The sequence below is a fragment of the Anopheles moucheti genome, chromosome 3 (genome assembly GCF_943734755.1).
Source record: "Anopheles moucheti chromosome 3, idAnoMoucSN_F20_07, whole genome shotgun sequence".
In the NCBI taxonomy this organism is placed as follows: domain Eukaryota; kingdom Metazoa; phylum Arthropoda; class Insecta; order Diptera; family Culicidae; genus Anopheles; species Anopheles moucheti.
The window spans coordinates 66,985,740-67,006,580 of record NC_069141.1 but is presented as its reverse complement, the minus strand read 5'-3'; the positions used below and the strand labels follow the sequence as shown (position 1 = coordinate 67,006,580).

Sequence of the window (20,841 nt, the reverse complement as noted above, 5' to 3'; positions counted from 1 at the left end):
TACAATTCTCATTCATATTCAGACTTTATGAAGGGTACTGCCTGTGCCAATATGCTATTAGAACAAATGCTCTGATGATGCGATGAGAAACGAATATGACGGAAATGGATAGAACTCTTAGTGGCCAACGATACAGATCGTCATCCAGAACAAACGTTGCGTGGTGTAGGATACGATTGCAGTAGCAGATAAAGAATTCGTTTTCCTCGGTTTGTTTCGATGGATGCGGGCTTGAGAACAGAGCACAGTCAATTTATGCAGATAACCCACTACAGTATGGCAAAGAAACAAGTCAACTTACCAGAAAAGGTCCGATCTTAACAGACGATGGATAAAGACTGGCTTCAGTTTTTGTTCGTCGGCCGTTGTTCGTCATGTGACTGCCGCCGTTCTCCTGTTGCGGATTCGAAGATACAGGCAGTCTCCCAGATACGCGGATTCGAAGATACAGGCAGTCCCCGAGATACGCGGTTCCTCTTATACACGGATTCGGAGATACGTGGTTTTTGGAAAATTGACAGTTGCGCTAGTTTTAAAGCACAACATCTAAGCAAAAAGGTGAAAAATTGGTCTAAAATACATTTTTTGTCATATAAAACAATTCTAATTTTAATTTAAAATCGCCTGATTCACAGAATGAACTAAGTGCAGAGAAGGAAGTAGACTATGTGACTTTGAAGTATAAACAAAATTGCACAAGCAGTTGACTTACGCGGAAATTTGAGTTACGCGAATTTTTTCCGGGTATAGCGATATCCCGGGAATTTCCTGTACAGGCAGTCCCCGAGATACGCGGTTCCTCTTATACGCGGATTCGGAGATACGCGGTTTTTAGAAATTTGACAAATGAGCTAGTTTTTAGTACAACATCTAATCAAAAAGGTGATAAATTGGTCTCAAATCCATTTTTTGTCACATAAAACATTTCTTTCCAACTTACTTTAATGTAATCTTTCTAAAAATCGAATGATTCGTTGAATAAATAAAGTTCAGAGAAGGAAGTCGACTCTGTGACTTTCAAGTATAAACGAAATTGCACCAGGATTGACTTACGCGGAAGTTCGAGATACGCGGATTTTTCTCGGGTTATAGCGGTCCGCTATAATAGCGTATCTCGGTCATTGCCTCTCTCAGTGGGCAAAATTGTATGCGATCCCACCGTTTCCCCTAGTTTCACTCCCGCGAAAACCCACAAGCGCGTACTTCCCTCCAAGTTTTGTCTACGCTGATTCATGCTGTCTTTTTTACACTTATAATTATAATTTTACACTTATAATTGTCCCCAAGTAGACCCTTAGTTGACCCTGTTGTTTTTGTATGGGTTTGCATACAATTTTGCCCACTGGGAACTGTGCCATAAAATGAGGAGTTGTCAAACTTGGCTTGTTCCTTGATCGAACTGTAGATAAATGATTGTGCTCCGTTCCAGGCAGCATCCATCCACACGATCCGAGAAAAATCCAGCTCTGTTTCTGCTCCTCCCGTCATCATAAGTTTTGTTTGGCCGAAAATTCTTCGTTTCGCGTAATTTTCGCTTCTCATAGCCAAACTATTTGTGAAGACTACTAGAGTGCGCACTACTCAATACTACTTGTATATTGTAATTGTGTATTGTAATATTACAACGCACAGGGCAGTGCAAAAAGTGTGCGCATAAAAGAATTGCGCGTTCAGCTAAGCAAATCGTTAACGCGCACACCTTCCATGCACGCGCAACAGCTGCGTTTTATATTATTACAAGTTCTGCATTCCCTATCACTAGTAAGGATTTTGTAGCGACCTTTGACGCAGTCCCCACCACCGGCCATTCCTGGTAGTTTTCCATAAAGATGTCGACTCCAGAGGCATGGTTACAGCTTGCTGAATTGGAGTCTATCGATTTAGACGCATCCCACCCTGGCGATTTTTTCATTATTACCCCTAGGAAACCAGGTATCACGATTGCCATCCAGGAGGATAATCCTGACGGTATAGCCTCTGCCATAGTTAGCAGCAATTTAAACAATCTCGTCGATGGCGACGCTGTTAACTACATGATCTACAAGCAACTGGGACGGATTCAGGCAACACTAGCAGCAAACTGGGAATCGTTCGGAGTCATGATCGGAAAGAAGGGAGACATCGTTACTCCCTTATCTTTACTGGATGTTAATCTATCTGCTGACAACCCAAAACCGAAAATCAATCTTCCAATGAAGATGCACTCGTGCACGGCGAGACTGGCGATGTACTACATTTTCGCCCCGATCACCTTAGATACAACATACGAAGGACAGAAGAAAGCTCTCGCCGCAAAGATGGCTGCGGCTGTACCTCCTGGCCAAAAGTTAAGATCAGTGTCTCATCAAGATGTGGCAAATTTCTACGGTACAATGAAATCGAATCGAAACTATCTATCCATGGCAGCAGCGCTGGATATGTTCTTCGAAAGGTTTCCGGATCATGCGGAATGCAAAATGCGCGTAGGAACTGAATGTACGCGTTACAAAAACTGCAACGCAAATTTACTGATTCCTCACTTGGGCACACTCCTGGATGTGCCAGACAGTAGCCAAATCCTTAATTGGATATGGAATGGCCGGGCATTTAACGATGCAAAAAAGTTGTTAGATCCCAGAAACGCCTTAGATGATCCCTACAGTTACGCACCTTATTTCTACTGCATGGGACTAGGACAGGATAGTATTGCCACAATCAAGCGTAACGATGGTTTACAGGTCTTCGTGCACACGGTGGGAACCGTTTTGGGTAATGAGCGATCTAAAAATGCCAAAATGCTCCGTGATTGTACGAATTTGCCGATGAAAGAAGCCTTCTTGGTAGGTGCGATCAAATCGGTGCATCGTCAGCTTGATGCAATGGCATCTCCTGAAACGGATATGGATGACGTTATAAAGAAAGCCGGAAAGTGTCCTTCAAACATGGATCCAAGGTCCTGGAAGAAATATTTAAATGGTACTCCGGGACTGGGGTATGCATATTTGAAGAAAGGAGCTCGGATGGTTCTTGGTTTGACAAATCTTCGACCGGGCACAATCGGAGAAGCGTGTGTTGAAGAAGCCAAGCGAATCCTTGATGGTCGGTCCTCACTTTGCTAATCTAAAGCGATAAGATTAATGATTAAACGCTTTACTTCTCATTTTTTATTTTAAATATTCCTTACCTAATTAACTAAAGCCTGGACAAATTGTTCACTCGTTGCTTCCGAATATTAATTTCAAGGAATGTACTATCTACTATGAAATAAAGAGTTTGTATAACTAATCACACTATAGAAAACAGTTGCTGTTGCACTAGAGTAAATGTGAATCCGAAATTAATTTAATTGTTTTCCGTTGATTTGACGCAATCAATTACGATTTATTTACAAGTTATAGCCGTACACTAAACGCATGAGTCACAATACTCTATTGCGCTAAACCGTGCTCACACATCAACATTAATATTCATCAGATGGGAAGTGTCCGGCGAACGACCAGCTCTCGTCAGCATCCTGAGATAATAGCTTACGATCCAATAATGGAACGATTGTCGCCTACATTGAAAGGAGCGAAAGTAAAAATGGTGCATTAAATTAATGCTGGAAGGCTTCCACTTCCATTAACTCACCACAGGAGAAACTCGAAGCGCAACTTGCGAAAAGCGACCCACAGAAAGTTGCGTACATCGCGTCGAGACGGACAGAGAGCAGCCAGTGCACAGCGAGCCAATATTTTCGGCCGATCGATAGGATCGCCGTGATCCCGTGCGATGGAACGTATCGTGTTGAGATTGCTGCAAACAATCAGTATTTATAAAGCATCATCAATCAATAATAGGACTGCTTACCGTATAACGAGAATTAAATTTCTTGGCATAGACTTTAGCGTTCCCATGATACGGTCAAAATGTTCCTTCGCTTGCTTCGCCATATACGCAACATCTTGTTCACTTAGTCGTGTAGAGAATTTCCCCGTACCTTTCAATTCCAGCGGCCGCTGAAGCAGTATTTCCGCAAACGTACGATAATCTGTTACGTTCAATGCGTTTGAGTAGTGTTGCATTGCAGCGTGATCCCGTAGGACAATCGCCTCCCAGAAACGGCAAAGATTTTCCCGTACACCTGGTGCCAACTGTTCGTATAGCCCGTGATCGAGTAGTACGAGCTGGAGTCGTTTCTTATTGGACGGATCTTTACGGACAAACACGTTTCCCGGGTGTGGGTCGGCGTGTACGAACCCGGTTGAGAAAATTTGCTGCCCAAAGGTGGTAAACAATTGTTTATCGATCTCCGATAGATTTAGCTGCATTGCTTGAATCGCGTCGCGATCGCTTATTTTGCACCCATCGATAAATTCCGTTGTCAGGATGCGTTCGTTTGTTAGGTTCCACAGCACCTTCGGCACGTACACAAAGTCGAAACGTTCCAAATCTTTGGAGCAACGTTCGGCGTTTTTACCCTCGTGTATAAAATCCAGCTCCTCCCGAAGCGTTCCTTGCAGATCGTCTATAATCCATCCGAAATTATAATTTTTGTGCAACAGTGCCACAAGTCGCTGTAGGAACATAATCGTGCGTAAATCCCCGTCAAATCGTTTCCTTAGATCTGCGTACTGCACCTTGACCGCTACTTCCTCACCAGATTTGGTGACAGCATGGAACACTTGGGCTAAACTAGCGGCCGCTATCGCTTCATATTGAAAGCTCGCAAATATCTCTTCCGGCGGTGATCCGAAATCCTCAATGAACAATGAGCGCACCTCGCCCGGCTGCCGGGTGAGACAGCGATCCTCCAGCTGGCGAAGCGTGTCGACGTACTCTTTCGGTATGATGTGGTTCACTGCGGCTACACCTTGACCGATTTTGATGTACAGTCCACCATTCGCAAGGCATCCATCGAGTAGTTTTTTCGCCGATCGTAAATGAATTTCGGGTAGTACTGCCTCGTACAGACCATCGCCTTCCTGGAGCCCCTTCAAGCTCCAGGCGTAATCAACCGAGATGCTGAGACCGATAGCGAGGGAACGTAGGAATCGTTGGGCACCTTGTACGTTTTCGAATCGATTCACCAAACCGTCGTACGCTGTGGCACCAACAATGCTACCAGTCAGCCCCAATGCAAATCCGCGGGCTATAGCTCGTTTGCGTGGCACACCTTGGGCAGAACGTGATGAGTGAAAACATCTTCGCAATGTTACATTAAAAGTTGGCCAAAAACAATTGGCCATTTGTTGCGAAATAGATAAAACTAGCGCCGTTCACCGAGTGCGAACCATACTGCAGTTAAAGCGATTTGTTTACGTAATTTATCGCAGGTTCCCGGTTTGTTTACAAATAGTGACAGCTGATATTGGAGGGGGGATCAACTGAAATGTAAGCGAAGCCGCGGATAGAGAATATAATCGCTTGAACAAGCCATTTTACTGGAACAGAGGTTCAAACAGCTAGTTTCAAATCAATTCTTCTTTTCTTCATTTTATTGTAATCATTAACATTATTAAAATTTGAATCCAAATTTTGGCAGTTGTGTAGTAGAGCCTTAAGCCAACTGACAGCCGGTTTACCGTCGCTGAAGCTGGCAGCACAGTTCCGAAATGTCAGTTTTAGGTAAACAAAAACACATGTTTTCACAACGTTCGTAGTGAAAACGTTTGGTTGTAAAAATGGTTTAAAAGTGTTTTCCAGTGATTTGCACAATGTCAACGATAATGTTGAACGCACTCCGAAGGCAATGTTTGAACCAGTTCCGTGCACGATTATTCCTCCAGCCATATTTCGTCACGATAGGATCGCCGGTTTTAGGATTGCACGGATCTCCAACCGGCTTCGCAAAAAAGCTAAACAGAAAAGATGCTTATTCACACCTTGTGGCGGTACACAGCCCAGATCAGTTCGGAACGCTATCACCACAAGTGGATGAACCGGAAATAGCCGATGAAGGCGATCTAAAGGAGGAAGACTTTCTGCAAAACATACCCTCGCAAGGGCAGAAGCTTTCCGTGCGCCAGTATGCCGATATGATAAAAGATCATTTGAAAAACAATCGCATCCGAGAAGCACTGGATGTGGTCGAGGTGCGGATGAAGCAGGATCGTGTTAAGCCGGTAAACTATCATTATAATCTGCTGATTGGTGGATGTGCACGGGTCGGATACAGTAAGAAAGCATTTCAGCTGTACAATAAAATGAAGCAACATGGGTTGAAAGTGACTGGCGGAACGTACACATCGCTATTTAATGCATGTGCCATCTCACCGTTTCTCGAGGATGGACTTAAACGAGCAAACTATCTGCGCGAAATCATGATAGAGAAGGGATACGAACCGAACGAAACAAATTACAATGCCATGATCAAAGCGTACGGTCGATGCGGTGATCTGATGACCGCTTTTCAGCTGGTCGATGAAATGGTGGCACGCAGACTGAATGTCGCGACGGACACGTTTAACTTTTTGCTGCAGGCATGCATCAGTGATCGTGAGTATGGGTTTCGACATGCGCTGCTAGTGTGGCACAGGATGCATCGTATGAAGATCGGCCCGGATCGTTACTCGTTTAATCTGTTGCTCCGTTGCGTCCGGGACTGTCAGCTTGGTGAGCTGGAAACAATGGAACAAGTCATCGAACAAATTCTCAGCCAAAGTATTGCACATCCCCAGCAACAGTTAGCAACAGTCGAAGCGAACGAGGGTGCTCTTGCAGAAAAGGAACAGCCTACCGCGGAAAGCACCCCATCGCTTCAAATCAATTACGTGAACAATGAACTTACCGATCGGCTCAATCACGAGGGTGTGCCAGATCTGCTATCGCCAAACCCCCATTTAGGTAGCTTGGTAAAGTTGGGCGAGGTGCGAAAAGCGGAAGATCGTTTGCTATTGTTAGGTGGCTCATCGAATGTTTTCGCCGAAATGAAACGATGCAACGTGGAGCCGGACGTACGAACCATGACCGAGCTGCTGGATGTGATTCCCCCGACGTATGCAGCTGAGAAGCAGCTGCTGACAACGATAAAGCAATTAAAATTGGCGTGTGATATCGATTTCTTCAACATTCTTATCAAGAAACGATCGATGCGGTTCGACTATGAAGGAGCTAGGGTACGGAGATACGTGCACATGTTTTCCGGTTTCCAATTGCTTCTTAATATTATTTTTTTCTCTACTCCAGGAAGTGCTGTACATGATTGAGGCAGCAAATCTGGAACCGGATATCGTCACATACGGTGTACTGGCTCTCGGATGCCAAACGCAGCTGGAAGCCCGTTCGTTACTCACCATGATGAAACAAGCGGACGTGCGCATGAACATACAAATTCTCGGCGCCATGTTGCGACAGGGTTGCGCGAGAAACAACTTCCGCTACATTACGGAAGTGCTGAACATAGTCAAGCGGGAACGATTGAAACCGAACGAACCGTTCCTGCGCCACCTGGACGAGTTTGGTAAGGTGTGTGAAAAGCGGGACCGCGACTATGACGCCAAACCACGGCAAAAGGGACGGGATGATTTCAAGCTGGAGTACAACCGATATCGAATGCATCTGGACGCGTGGCGAGAATATATGGGCTTGCAGGGACTTGCGCTAGACCAAGCGCTCGGCATTGTGCGAGAACATCCCTGGGAACAGTTCAAACAACCACAACCGGATGGCTTTGAAGCAGTTAAAAACCCAAAGCTTCGCCACAAGCGAAAGAAACAGCACTCGATACGCAAGGTCGACGTGGATGCGATCGCTGATGATGATGATGATAATGATGGTGTGCTTAAAAAAGTAGAAGATCAAACGAATGAAGTAAGGTTGGTACATTAGACGCAACCGTGAAAAGCAACCTAAATAAAGGTGCAGTAGAATATGTATAGCTGAAAACTTACCAAAAGTTTCTATTGCTTACCGTGCTGTTGCATCTTTTATCACATATACAACCTCCTGCATATACTGAAGTCCAGTTTGATATTTCAATAATGCTCACTTTATTCAACTTCTTCTAACTGAGTAAAACTGGCCTCCGTACAGAACCGACCACCGGTGAGAAGTTATTCTCCAGTTGTTGGCCAGTGAGGTGTGTGTGTGTGTGTGTGTGTCATGTTCCGTGCACTTTGATGCAGTTCCCTATACCTTTCTGACAGTCAGCATAATAATTACATTTCAGTATTGCTATTCCTACCATTACTAAACTTTGGGGATGAAATTACATTCTAATGGGGGAGACAAGGGACGGGAGGGACGGGGAGGAAGGATCTCCATACTTCGCTGCAATGCTCTGATTTACATCATAAGACACAATGTTTATTATAATGTTGCAATTTCCTGCTCATATTGCTACAGTCGCTACAATCGTCCCAATACAAACATCGAATGTGGTACCGCCCTTTCTTTTCACTTTCAATCATCAATTCACGCTGCCAATTGGGTTTCGGGTTCGGGGGGTTCGGGACACATCGTGTCTAAAATTAATTTTCTTTCGATTTTTGCTCACTCCCTAAAGACTTTTCCATCTCCGTTCATTTGCCGTTTCACTAGCTTTGTTCATTCGTTATTTACACGCCACGCTGATGGCGAAGAAAAGCTGTCCCGCTTTTTTTTTCTCTTATCCACACATTCATACGTAATATATGTAACATAAACTTTTGCAAACATAATATTTTTTAACGCTCGCTCAACAACCTTCTCATATACACGCGATGCACACTCCATCTCTTCCACAGTGTTTCCGTTTTGCATTTCCTTGCTACCTGCTAAACTCTACCATCTGATTTTAAACTACTAAAGCTTTCAACAGTGATTATTCATCCTGTGACATTCATCTTTGCCTAGACGATATCGAAATGGGGGACTATTTCGCTTAAAATACCTCGTTCGAGTGATGCTTTCGCTCAAATGGGAGTTGACCAACGTTTGTAACAGATTGTAGTGTTTTGTTGTGGTATTTCTTCGCACTTTTTACTTTTGCGTATATTTTCGCACTTCGCTTCCCAATTTGCTTCCTTGTTTTCAAAGTGCGTTCGGACAAAACTTTGGTACATCTAAAATGACGATCAGACGCTACAATAGCTTGAAATTCGAATTAAAAACAAAAAAAAAAACAGTTCATTAATACTACGACCCTATTATACGAACCGATGGCCAAGCAAGCACATCCTTGGGGCGGGATGGCACATAATTTGAGTGTTTCATTGCACTACACTGCATTGATACGCCGCTTTAGCCATGTGTGTTCTTACTAGTAGAAATTGCTGCACCATGCCGGTTCGGAGGAGGTTAACATGGTGGACGGTTCCGTCAGTGGGCGGGCCGCAATCATCGGCGTCGGCTGGGTGATCGGCAAACACTGGAAGACGTAGTTGGTGTCGTAGTTGCTGTCCCAGAACTGTTCCCCTCTGCAGTGAAACCGTATCGCCATCTCGATACGTTGCCCCACCTGCACCGAGTTGCCGTGCAGCGTGAAGCTAAACTTGTCCGAAAACCCATCGCACGAGTTCTCCGCGTAGACGGCTTGCAGGTCGGCGTAGCTGCGCCAATTGTCGAGCGTGTACCGCACGTACACCGACTTGTGGAAGTCCAGGTTGCGCACCCGCACCGTGCCGGTGATGGTGAGCGTGATCGGATCGGTAACGGCCGCATTTTCCAGATTCACCTGCTTTTCGCGCACCCGGTCGAGGAAGCAGGGCAGTGCGCCCGGTTGCTGGAACAGCGGCACCAGCACGCGGTCCACCTTCGGCCCGAGGCTGATGATCTCCGGCATCGGTGGCTCGATCGCCGGTGCGATCGTGAGATCCTCGAACGCCGACTGTGGCACCTTCGGCACCTCGTCCATAAACGTCCGGACGTCGGTCAGATCGAGCCCGAGCACATCGGCAAACCGGACGATCTTCTTCCGCCCCGGCGTACCGGGTGGGGTTTTGCCAGTCTTCAGCGACGAGCAGCGCCTTATACGCTGCGGTTTGGTTTCCTCCTCATCTTCGTCGCCCGACGACATCGTTGCCCGGCGGCCCTGCTTTCTGTCGTCGTCGTCATCCGCATCGTTGTAACGGCTGTGCTCGTGATTGTTCTGTACGCTCTCCTGCTGCCGATCGGCCACTGTACAATCGTGGAGGATTTTCTCAACCTCCGCGATCTGGATCGCCGCCCCTTGGGTGGTGCTTTGTGCAACGTCCGCACCATCCTCACCGTGCACACCCTCGGTGTCTTCTTCGTACTTCAGCCCGCGGCCCATGAGGCCAAGCTCCGTGTCGGCGTTAATGACTGTACCGCGGGGCATGATCGCATGCCCGTTGCCCATCCGATGTGGCACCGAGCAGTAGGCACTGTCCGGGACATCCGCACCCGGCTGATCGTCCAGCGGTTCCATGGTAACGTCCTGCAGTGTGCTGTTCGAGTTCGAGCTCATCCCCGTGAAGGTGGAGATGTTCGATTCGGTGGACTGGGACGGTGGAAGTGACTCGGAACAGCTGTCACTGTCGAGCGCACCGGCTGCGGTGTAGCCCGGGATGTGCCCGTTCGCCGCCTGACTAAATAGACTAACGCCGGTAAAGGGATTATTATTCGCTGAGGTAGTTGCTGTGGGTTTGTGTGCGATATTGTCAACATGTTTCGCCGGTTCGACGGTGGGATTTACGACGGATTGGACCGTGCCGTCGCCCGTTAACGGTGTGCAGGTGTACGGACCGGTTCCCACCGATCGCAAACTACCGGCCACCGGGATCGCACAGTCGTAGTACTCACACCCACTGACCGACCGTTGCTCTGGGTCGGAGCTGTCCGGATCGTAAAACTGACAGTCGGAGGAACTGCTGTGACTGCTCGCGGCCGAACCCTGCGGTGTGGAGCAGGGCGATGAGCAGACGTAGCCTGATTCGGGTGCCTGCACTACGGCCGACTCATTGACGGTCGCAATCGAGGGCAAACTGGTCGGTGTGGCTGTCGCCGTTTCGATCAACCGTGTGTACTCGCATTCCTCCACGGGGGAACTTGGGCTTTCCGCTTCCAGGCCAAAGTCAAAGCAGGAGTCGGCCTCGTTGGCCACAATCATGCGCAGTGGCTGTAGACTCGTTACACCGGTCTGGTCGTTCGAGGTCGCCGATAGCCAGGTGTTTTCCGTGTGCTGTTGCTGTTGCTCCTCCGCCGTAAGTCGACCCTCGTCATCATCGTCATCACCGGTGCTGCCCTGCAAACGAAACAATCATCCAATGAATCTCAATCCACGTCTTTTGGTAGTGTCTTCTAGGCTCAAAAAGGGGGAAAATGATAGTGAAGCAGGAAGAATATTGTGTTCGAATGTTGTTGATGACTAATAAAGAACAATAGAGTTGACAACGGCGATGCAGTTGGTCAGACAGAATTATCAACTTCAAGCAGGAACGGGACGAAGACAGCAAACTGAGGGACTCTCGGTCAGGGTCGATGCAGGCTTACCTGGGAGCCAAGGTTCCGCAAACGTGACTGCAAGCTTCGGGCGAAGGCTTCGGCACGGCTCCGGCAAGACATACCGCTCGGCAGCAGTGCGGTGATCCCGCACGGTCTGTCAGGTCCAGTCGCTGACGGATCGCCCGATGTGGTCATGGAAGCAAGGCAGTTTCTGTCGGAAAAAAATAACCCAGAAACAGACCCAAAAGAGAAACAACACGATCAATTGCAATATTCCACCAGGAGCTCCTCAGTTTAAAAATGTGGCAAAGCTGATCTATTAACCGGCGTACTACAGCGTGAATGGGATACCGATATTCAGGGTGAGTATGTGTTTCTATCATTAGAAGCGAATAATGCCAGATGGTTAATGTAAATTGTTATCTCTTTTAAAAACTTTAGACATCAAACCATTAACGTTAAGGATATGACTGATGCGAGTGTATTGCGATTACCAGCGAGTGCGATTGCCATTGCTGCTTGTACTCCTTCCAGCTTTATCCAAAGCCAAATTCTTACCCTGACTTCGAGACAATTAAGCACTCGAAAGCCGTATCGATTCACGAATAAAAGCAAAACAGTACCTAAAGAAGCAAGCGATATGGAAACGTTTTGCCCAAAACAAAAATACGCCATCACTAGGATCACATGCTACCCTCCACCCGATGATTGCATCACATCCGATCGGATTTGCATAGGCTAAATCCGTATCGGAATAGAGAAAAATAAAAATGTTTTGCCAAATGGCTCTTGATGTCTTTTCTTTTGGCGCTCAGCGATTTCTTTTCGATCTTCGGTTGGTTTCTTGATCAAATTCTGTACGATCTTCGCAAACGTTTCCACTCATCCAAACGATACAACAAGCAAACGCACGAAACGGACCACCCTTATATATGTGAGTGTGAGGGTTTTTTTTCTGTTTTGCTTCTTTTCAATTAAATTTATTTATGGCACGGATGGCGTTCACTAGAACGCGCGACCCCACTGCTGACGCATGTTGCTACTGCCACCGTTCCAAAGGGTGTGGTGGAGGTTGATGAATTAAATTGCGAATCCCGCTGCGAAAGGGGGATGCTTGGCGGTCAGCATTTTAAACGGGAGATCGGGGGTAGGACATTATTGTTTCGCTTACTACTGGCCCCACTTCTAGCACTTTCGCCGATTGAACTTTCCTTTTTTCCTCTCACACAGTCACAGTATGAAACTCCTGATTCATGCTCCTGTTGTATGCTCTAAAGCAAACACTGGTTTTATTGAGAAATTATAATGTGATCTCACAATCAGAGACAAAAACCCAAATACTTCCTTTTATCACTAGGGCGCCTCAACAACAACTTCGATCAAAATTACTTTCAAACGGAAAATCATCAGCTTAAGGGGGGATTTATTTTTTTTTTATTACGAACTTTCTATAAATACTGTTGTCTGGCGCCTTTTGCATTCGCTGTATCGTACGATCCTCTAACTTAACGAACGCCATCAACAAACCAGTGTGGCAGAGTTGTGTGATGCGCGCGTACAAAGAAAGCAAGCCATGGGGCTGTCGTATTCAGGTGTCGATCGATCGATCGTATTAAAAGGTGTATAGCTTGTGGTGTAGTTCAATGTTCAAAGCAGTACAATAAGCGATGTAAACTGTATTTTTTATTCACACATATCAATTGCAATGCAGGATTGTCGAGTTCATAAGCTGCACTAGAACTGTTCGTGTTCGAACTAGAATGTGACGAGGTAGATCTGGAATTTTTTGCACTTTCTGGAACTTTCACTATTCATATTCAAGGGTTTTTGAATTGCAACACTTTTTTCCCTTAATCAAAATTAAAATCATCTACAGTATTCTAAATTAACTTCAGCCAAATCGCTTTACAAGAGAACACATCAACGAGAAGAGAACCTATATTCGAACGCATTAATAAATAAGGTTATAACTAGTGTTGGGTAAATCAGATTCAGATTCCTGAATTTTTAATGAATCTTTGAGTTGACTGAATGAATCTAAATTTCTATTTTAAAATTTCAGGAATCTCCAACTATACATAAATCCTCAAGATTCATAAATCCATAAAAAATCATAAATCCTCAAAGATTCATAACTTCTTAAAGATTCATAAACACTCAAGATTCAAAAATCCACAATAAATCCTCACAGACTCATAAATCCTCTAGATTCATGGATTCACGAATCTCTTCGGAAACATGATGATTCAAGAGTGTTCCTATTCTTTTTGTTTATGATATTAGAATAATTTCAAAAGCAAAGACATTAAAAATATAAAATCAGGTTCGCCGAGACATTCATTAATCTACGAGGATTCATGAATCTTTGAGGACTCATGAAAATCAAGGATTCTGATGCTGAGATCCAGGACAAGTTCCAAAAAAACATGCTGAGAATTCAAGATACACATCAGGACATTCTAGTCAAACTCGAAACCCCTGTAATCGTGCCAATGTAATGAACGTGTTTGGAAATAAAAAAACGTTAAAATGAGTTCTTTAAAAAAAACTATGCGTACATCTTACCAAGAACCAATAAAACAATAAAACAATAAAAAAAACACAAAACCAGAAACAACAGCACTAGAACAAAACGTAACGAACAAACGTAAGTGAACAAAAATCAATAAGAACCTGATCAAAATGATCCACCACCAGACGTAGAGTGACCAAGCTTCATGTAATCTGGAAAAAAGATAAATTAAAGGATAATTAAAATTCCTCTTCGCATGTCGGGCACACGTTGCGTTGCACAACAACAAAATGTCAGCTGATTCCTTCTTAAGAATTTAGACACGGAATTTTCGAAGGTATGGAACATGCGTGCGCATGTAACCACCCAGCTGAACCGACGAGTGTGTGTGTGTGGGAAAGCCGAAGGATAAAGAAGGATACAGAGCAATTGATGGTTGAGAAAATCCGGCTGACGGTGGCCGACCGATGCTGCGAAACGTCCTATTCTTAGCTCAAAACAACGCCGCAGCCAAGACACGCGAAACAAAACAAAAAACCAAAAACCCTACAGCAAAACATGAGCTTGAGGGCGTTTATGTTCACGCTCTACACAACCGTACACACGCAATTCGTGGCGCAATGTCGAACGCGTCTGCCATGCGCCCGAGCAAAGCTTTAAGGCATGTGCCATTGATACAAGTGTTTCGGTCGGATCAATGGGCAAGCAGCAGCAATGTTGCCGATGTGGCCCCGGAGGACGATCTCTTTTGTTGTATCCTAAAAAAAGACTAAATGTCAATGTCGCACGCGTGTAGCGGGCGGGTTCGATCCATACGAAGCGGATAGAAGGTGGGGCTGTGTTCGTGCAAACGCTGATTAGACAAATTCGATCCGAGCTGGTTCCTGTTACGGTGGTACGGTTCACTAACAACGTGTCTGTCAGTGTCAGACAGCGGGCGATAGTAGTAATTAAAGCGCGACGAGAGAAGCGGCGATCGCGCCACTGCTCGCAAAACGGTGTGCGTGGTGCCATCGAGTGCTACAATTTAATTATAGATGATTTTCAATGGTAAACTACTGGCTGTGACACTATGATGCATTATGTTGTGGGTTATATCATGAAGGACGTTGATTTTTGCGTTATTGACTGTGAAGTGTGGTGTGGGATGAAACATGATCGAACTGGTAATTTAGTTGCCGAAAGATTCTTCCCAACGGTAGACAGCCAGCTGTTTGGTCTGTTTGGCTGTTTGGTACAGAAACAATCCAGAACAGTGTTATTGAGAGAAGCAAGGTGAATTCCACTGTTGTACAAAGCATCGGATTGACCCCTTAATTAACTTAATTAATACCATTCATGAATGCAACAATTGGGGTTTTTTGGGCAAAAAGCATACAATTTCATGTAAATCTTTTAACGTCTAGGTCCTCGACAGGATCAGTTGAAGTTGAAGGAGAAAGGATAATACGGTTATCGGTTGTGAATATATGCACAGAGGCGAAAGAAACTTCAACCTTTCGTAGTATCTTCAATCATGCAACCAACCGACATTTTGTGAATATCTATAGCACCTTCTATCTCACCTTCTTGTACTGCCACTAGTCGTCTACAATCTCTTTTATCGATCAGCACACAAAAGGGTAGCGCCATCTCTTTAAGTTCTTGTTCGCTTGGTCTGCCATTTCTGGCTATTATTATTACCCAATCTCCACCAAATAATGCATTCAATCAGACATTATGAAGTATAAAAACCAGTATACGATAACTATCGAAGCTAAAACCAATTTAGTTACAACAAATTCGCATGCGTACTTCAAGTAAACACTCTTAATCATTATAATTGTTTACCTGTTTTGTTGTCTAGAATTAAATGCTTTGGTAAAAAAGTGCTGCCTTTATATTTATTACCATAACTGTAATTTTTATACACGGTTTAACCTTTCAGATGGGAAATTTGAATCATTCGAAGGATTCAAATCTTAACGAGTGAGAATAAAGAAAATCGCCCTTCAACTCTTGCTAGGGTTATCTCAGGATTTGACTCTTCACGGCGACCTTTAATTCATGATTTAAATCTTAAGTTGAAGGTCGTCGAGAAGAGTTACATTTTGAGTTAACTCACACATCATGATGTGAAGAGTGCAATCACAATTGTCCTTTTGTGGGAGAGTTGTAATTGTCCTTTTTTTCCAAGTTGAAGAGGACCATGTAGAGGTAGATGTGGTACAATACTTCCCCCATTATTGGGGATCTTGCTTTTGTAAGATGAATTCGATTCTGTGCCAATTCCCATTACAAAAATTATTGAAGCAAAGACAGTACATGTAATTTATTATTGTTTAATTTGTTTCGTAATGACAGGTATTATTGAACTGATAATAGGGTAATGTTAGTTTACTGCCAAGGTCCGGCACAAACGGCTATTGAAAACGAGAGAACTAATTCACAACTAACCACTGCTAGCCACGTGCCTGGTCATGATGTAACGAATCGCGTTATGATGCTGAGTTGTTCGATGTTCCTCGAAAATGAGATGTTTGTGAAACATGCGCACTATTTCTTCCTCCGGTAGAAGTGACAGTATGTGTATACGTACTAACCTAGCTATAGCGACGGTACTATTTCCACACTATTAACAAAAATAAAGTTAACGTTTATAATCATCATCCCAATTACTCCCTTCATTCGTAGCCTTATTACGTGATTGGCAGTAGTGTATCCCTTAATTAAGGAGAGCATATATGGTACCAGACACATGTGAGTTTCATGCAACACTCACGTGGAGCACAGGGTGGTAGTGTGCAGTTGTTTCATCGAAATGCAAACGAAGTTAGAAAACATACCAGCAACAACAAAAAAATGGCTTCAAACGGTTCGAGCGGAGCAGTTGGCGCTACGGATTCGATCCCATTGCCCGGCTGCGCTGCTGCTGCACTTCCTAATCGTTGGTAAACATGAACCGTTGCACCGACCCAACGAAACAGACACCGGCCGAACGGCCGGTGTAATCCGTCCACCTCCGTATCAGCGTACATCGTAAACAATAAACAGTGGCCGTTATCGGACAGCCTGTGCCTGGTGCGGGTTATGCTGACAGCAGACGGCTCCGGCGTCTCGCAAGCGTCATATGGTTGTGAATTCGTTTGCGGAATGTTTACCAACACGATCGCCTGATAACAACCCCGCCTGGGAAAGCAGGAGGCATTATAACCACAGCTCGCAGAGACAGAGAGAGAGCAGAGCATAGAAATCTGGAACCAGATCCAAGAATTTCATACTAATTGAATACTATATACAGAGCGGCCCGAAATTTAGTTCATCTTAAACGGTATGGTCGTAAAATTTCACATAAAGAAGACCGTTCCCACATCGTACAGCCGGTTCAATTTCACTGTCAAGGCCAAAACTATGGTTGCTTTGGCGCCAATCAAATGAATCACTCAAATAGCTTGTGCTTGATACAGATGGTTATCACTAGAGCATTATCTTGCGGACTATGAGGAGGTCGCTTCAGTGTAGTGTAGTGTATGGGCAATATTGAGGTTAAGGTGAGCCGTGTACAGCTTGAACGCCTTTTTACGTTATGAAATAAGAGTCAAGTAAAAGGCAAGCAACTAACTCGGTAATAATTACACCCTATTGATTAAATGCACCCATCTAATTTCCACGGAAATGGATGGCCGGTTTTTATTTACGATAGAATGACGAAATGCCATCATCATTTTGTCCGGTACCACGATTCCCGAACCGAAGGTCTACGAATCGAGTAAAGGGTGTAGTATACTCTGCGGATTATTATACTTTTTTATTGGCTTTTATAATGAAAACTACCGTTTTGGATCGAATTACGAACACTTGAAGCTTCTCTACATATTATTATTGTTATTCACATATTATTATGGAGTAAATGCACATTAAATTGGTCACACCTCTAGCACATTTCGGTTTAATAGAGCAAAATCTTCTAATTTGAGGAACAAATTAAATTTTCCACGAAAATAACTCGAAATAATTGTAAAAAATCATGACATTGCAAAGACATTTGACACTTTTGAAGTTAAATTTCATTATTCGAACGAAAACAATGTCATTAAGGTTGATAAATCACACGTTTTCTATGCTAAATATACATTTATCAAGGTTTAAACTTGTCACCGTCGAAATGAATATAAAGAGACAGCCCTGTCCGCGATTTTGGGCACATTCGGGCGGTCCCCTCCCCCTCCCCTCCGTGATGTGACATTTCTGTGCCTACTGTTGTGGTTTTCTTCTAAAAGTCTGTATACAATAACAACTTTCTTCGACTGTCCGGAATACAAAACAATATAATAATCATAATCCAATTTGCCGATTAAATTAATTTAAATTAAAATAAATAAAAGCAGAATAAAAGAAATAGTCAGCTAAAATATGAATGATAGAATGGCCGGAATTTGAACCTGTCCGTAATTCGGTTCGCAACGTTCTGAATGTGTGAAGTTTTTTAATGCACTCTGTTCCAAAGTTGCTGAAAAGCAATGCTTTATTCTCTTAAGCTCTAAAAGTAAATCAAAACTTCGATTATCTTCACTATTAAAAGGGAGGTTTTTACATTTTTGGCAAGCGATTTTTCTTCACAGTTCTTTTCTTGAAAAGCTTAAATTTTTATTTTAGTGTTCGTTAATTTAATTATTTCGCAGGATATAACAGGACATTAAGCGCATTAGTGGGGAAAAATCTGAATTTTTCTCCTTTTGGACCAACTATTGTGTTGGCCAGTCAGCAAAATATTAATTGTACATTAATTAGCATTAATTCATCTAGCTAGAGTTTTAGAAGCAGTTTTAATGAAAATAAATAATAAAATTCGGCCCGAGTAGACTACCCCCTTAATTTAACGCGAAAAAATGTTCCATGGAGACGCCTGGTGGTCGTTGGATCGTACTACTACTGCTGCACGCACTGATCGTTCGTACCGGGCGGCGCGTCAATTTGGCGTGAATTTCTCTATTCATAAATTTATTCGACAAATGACCACGGTCAAGGCCAAAGATAGCAAAGCACGTGCGCGTGTTCCGAAAAAAATCCCCTCGCGACCATAGAAAACGGTAAACCAACGCTGCTTTGTAGAGCAATGTAATGGAGAAGATCAATGTAACCCACAGCAAATGATGCAATCCCGTTCGATTGATTAGCTCGGAAAGACTTTGTCGGAAAGTGTCGTAGGCGATGAAGGAACACACATTAGAACACCTTCAAGATGAAGAAAAGCGCACTGGGAGACGACCGCATGATGGTTCTAGACGAACACGGTATGTCGTAAATTTGGCCAAACCCAACCCCGGCCTGGGTGGAAACAGTTGTGAAGAAAATATATATGCTCCGGAGCGTGTGGTCACCTTCAAATGACATTAGCAACTGTGGGCGGAATGGGTGCGCGCCGAAAGATATACGAGTGTTGCGTTTTGTTTTCTGTTTTTCGAATGCAGTTCAAGAAATGGCTGGTGTATGGAGTCCGGGATGGGTGTGAGCAACTTGGCCTGGCCGTTATACCGTGTAGGTGCAGTAACCGTATGACAGTGCAGTTTCCTTGCTTGCGGCACACCAGTTCAAATGGAACCGATCTCTACAGGGATGTGCATTTGTTTTACGGCGATCGATAACAGTGATATAGCGCGCTTCGGAGTAATAAAGTAATCAAACAGGGTTGGTTATATAAATAACACCATCACGCTCGCTTATCAACGAAACAATCATACAAAAATGTGTGAGTTCAACAAACCGAGAGAATTTTCTTAATCAAAAGGAACACTCTTTTGGCCATCGTGTACCGAAAGGAGCGGAAAGATACGCGAACTGTGGTCAACTGTTGCACTTTGTTGGATCATCTGACCTTCTACACGGCGCCATGTTTCCATTGCTGGCGGCGTAATTTAATGGCCCGATCGTCAGACTGTCTGGCTACCCGCGAGTCAGTTGATGAAGCTGTTCCAATCTATATTCAGCGTGCGCTGCTAATAAAACGGTGCACGAGCGTATCGGCAGTCGTGGGATCATCATCAGCTGGTACCCAATCGGGCGATTACAAACGATGGTTAAGGGCTCGGCCATTGGCCCACCCCCATTAGCTCGCATCCAATAGCGTCAATCATCACCTGATCGTGACATTTCACCATGATCTACCTGTGCAGCCTTGGGAGGGCATCACATACTCAATCCCGTGGGTGGGCAAGTACGTCAACTCCGACCGGACAATGTTTGTGGTAGAATGCTCACACAACAACATGCAACGTGGAGGTTAGGTGAACTCGTCGTTTCGTACCGTACAGGTAAGAGTTGATCATTTCCCCTTTCCGTTGGCAATAGTAACCAAACCAATATGTTCAATATTGCATACCACGATCTTCAGGTGTTTTGCGGAATGGCGACAAAACAAAATTGATACGGGTTTGGGTTGTTGTTTATTTTTAAGCCCGACTTACACACACGGCACAGAAAATGACGGCAGGGCGCACACGGGGGTTTGAAAATAGATTTTTTTCTCCTTTCAATCGGAGGAAAGAGAAAGCGAGCGTGTGAGTTTGTGTGGGATAATTTCGCACAAGTCCTGATCTAAACAGTATCAGGTCAATGTGTGATGCAACATAAAATAATATTTCCAGTTGGTTTTATTGAAGTTTAAATGGTTTAAGGCGTTCTTTTGTGTGGCTGTGTAAAATGGCCGTTATAAGGGGAAAACATTACATTTTTAAATTCAGAATGTTGAAAGTTACTGGGAGTAAACATCAAACATTGCATCACTAGTACAGTGGGTGTATTGAATCTTTTGGACAATGTTCAAAGATTAGTTACAATTTGGTCAGAATTCATTTTTGTGAGTAAGTAAGTAATTTTACCACTAACCTACAGCATTTCTTCATATTTTTTTCTTTAAATTTTCCACTCGTCAGAATTAATCTTTGTAAGTAGTCTACACTAAAGGTACACGAATCTCTAAAATTTTGACAGTTCGTTTAATTTAGTGT

At 44.1% G+C, this 20,841-nt stretch overlaps 3 protein-coding genes across 4 annotated transcripts; 1 reads left to right on the top strand and 2 right to left on the bottom strand.

Moving 5' to 3' along the window:
- Positions 1-3,224: 3,224 nt before the first annotated feature.
- On the bottom strand, positions 3,225-5,241 carry LOC128301771 (uncharacterized aarF domain-containing protein kinase 5). 2 transcript variants are annotated; one of them, XM_053038399.1, is made up of 3 exons: positions 3,829-5,241; positions 3,610-3,774; positions 3,225-3,535 (listed from the first exon to the last, which is right to left on the bottom strand). In XM_053038399.1, exons 1-3 carry the CDS (start codon positions 5,205-5,207, stop codon positions 3,427-3,429), a joined length of 1,653 nt encoding a protein of 550 aa, XP_052894359.1. In that variant the 5' UTR covers positions 5,208-5,241; the 3' UTR covers positions 3,225-3,426. The 2 variants fall into 2 exon arrangements, with proteins under 2 accessions (XP_052894359.1, XP_052894360.1); XM_053038400.1 differs by having other exon boundaries at positions 3,382-3,535; positions 3,959-5,241.
- Positions 5,242-5,608: 367 nt separating this feature from the next.
- On the top strand, positions 5,609-7,802 carry LOC128303344 (pentatricopeptide repeat-containing protein 1, mitochondrial). Its single transcript, XM_053040269.1, has 2 exons — positions 5,609-7,076; positions 7,147-7,802. The coding sequence occupies exons 1-2, from the start codon at positions 5,676-5,678 to the stop codon at positions 7,786-7,788; spliced, it is 2,043 nt and encodes a 680-aa protein (XP_052896229.1). The 5' UTR covers positions 5,609-5,675; the 3' UTR covers positions 7,789-7,802.
- A 793-nt stretch (positions 7,803-8,595) lies between these two features.
- Positions 8,596-11,538, bottom strand: LOC128300577 (glycogen-binding subunit 76A). Its single transcript, XM_053036690.1, has 2 exons — positions 11,392-11,538; positions 8,596-11,143 (listed from the first exon to the last, which is right to left on the bottom strand). Exons 1-2 carry the CDS (start codon positions 11,536-11,538, stop codon positions 9,200-9,202), a joined length of 2,091 nt encoding a protein of 696 aa, XP_052892650.1. The 3' UTR covers positions 8,596-9,199.
- Positions 11,539-20,841: the final 9,303 nt, after the last annotated feature.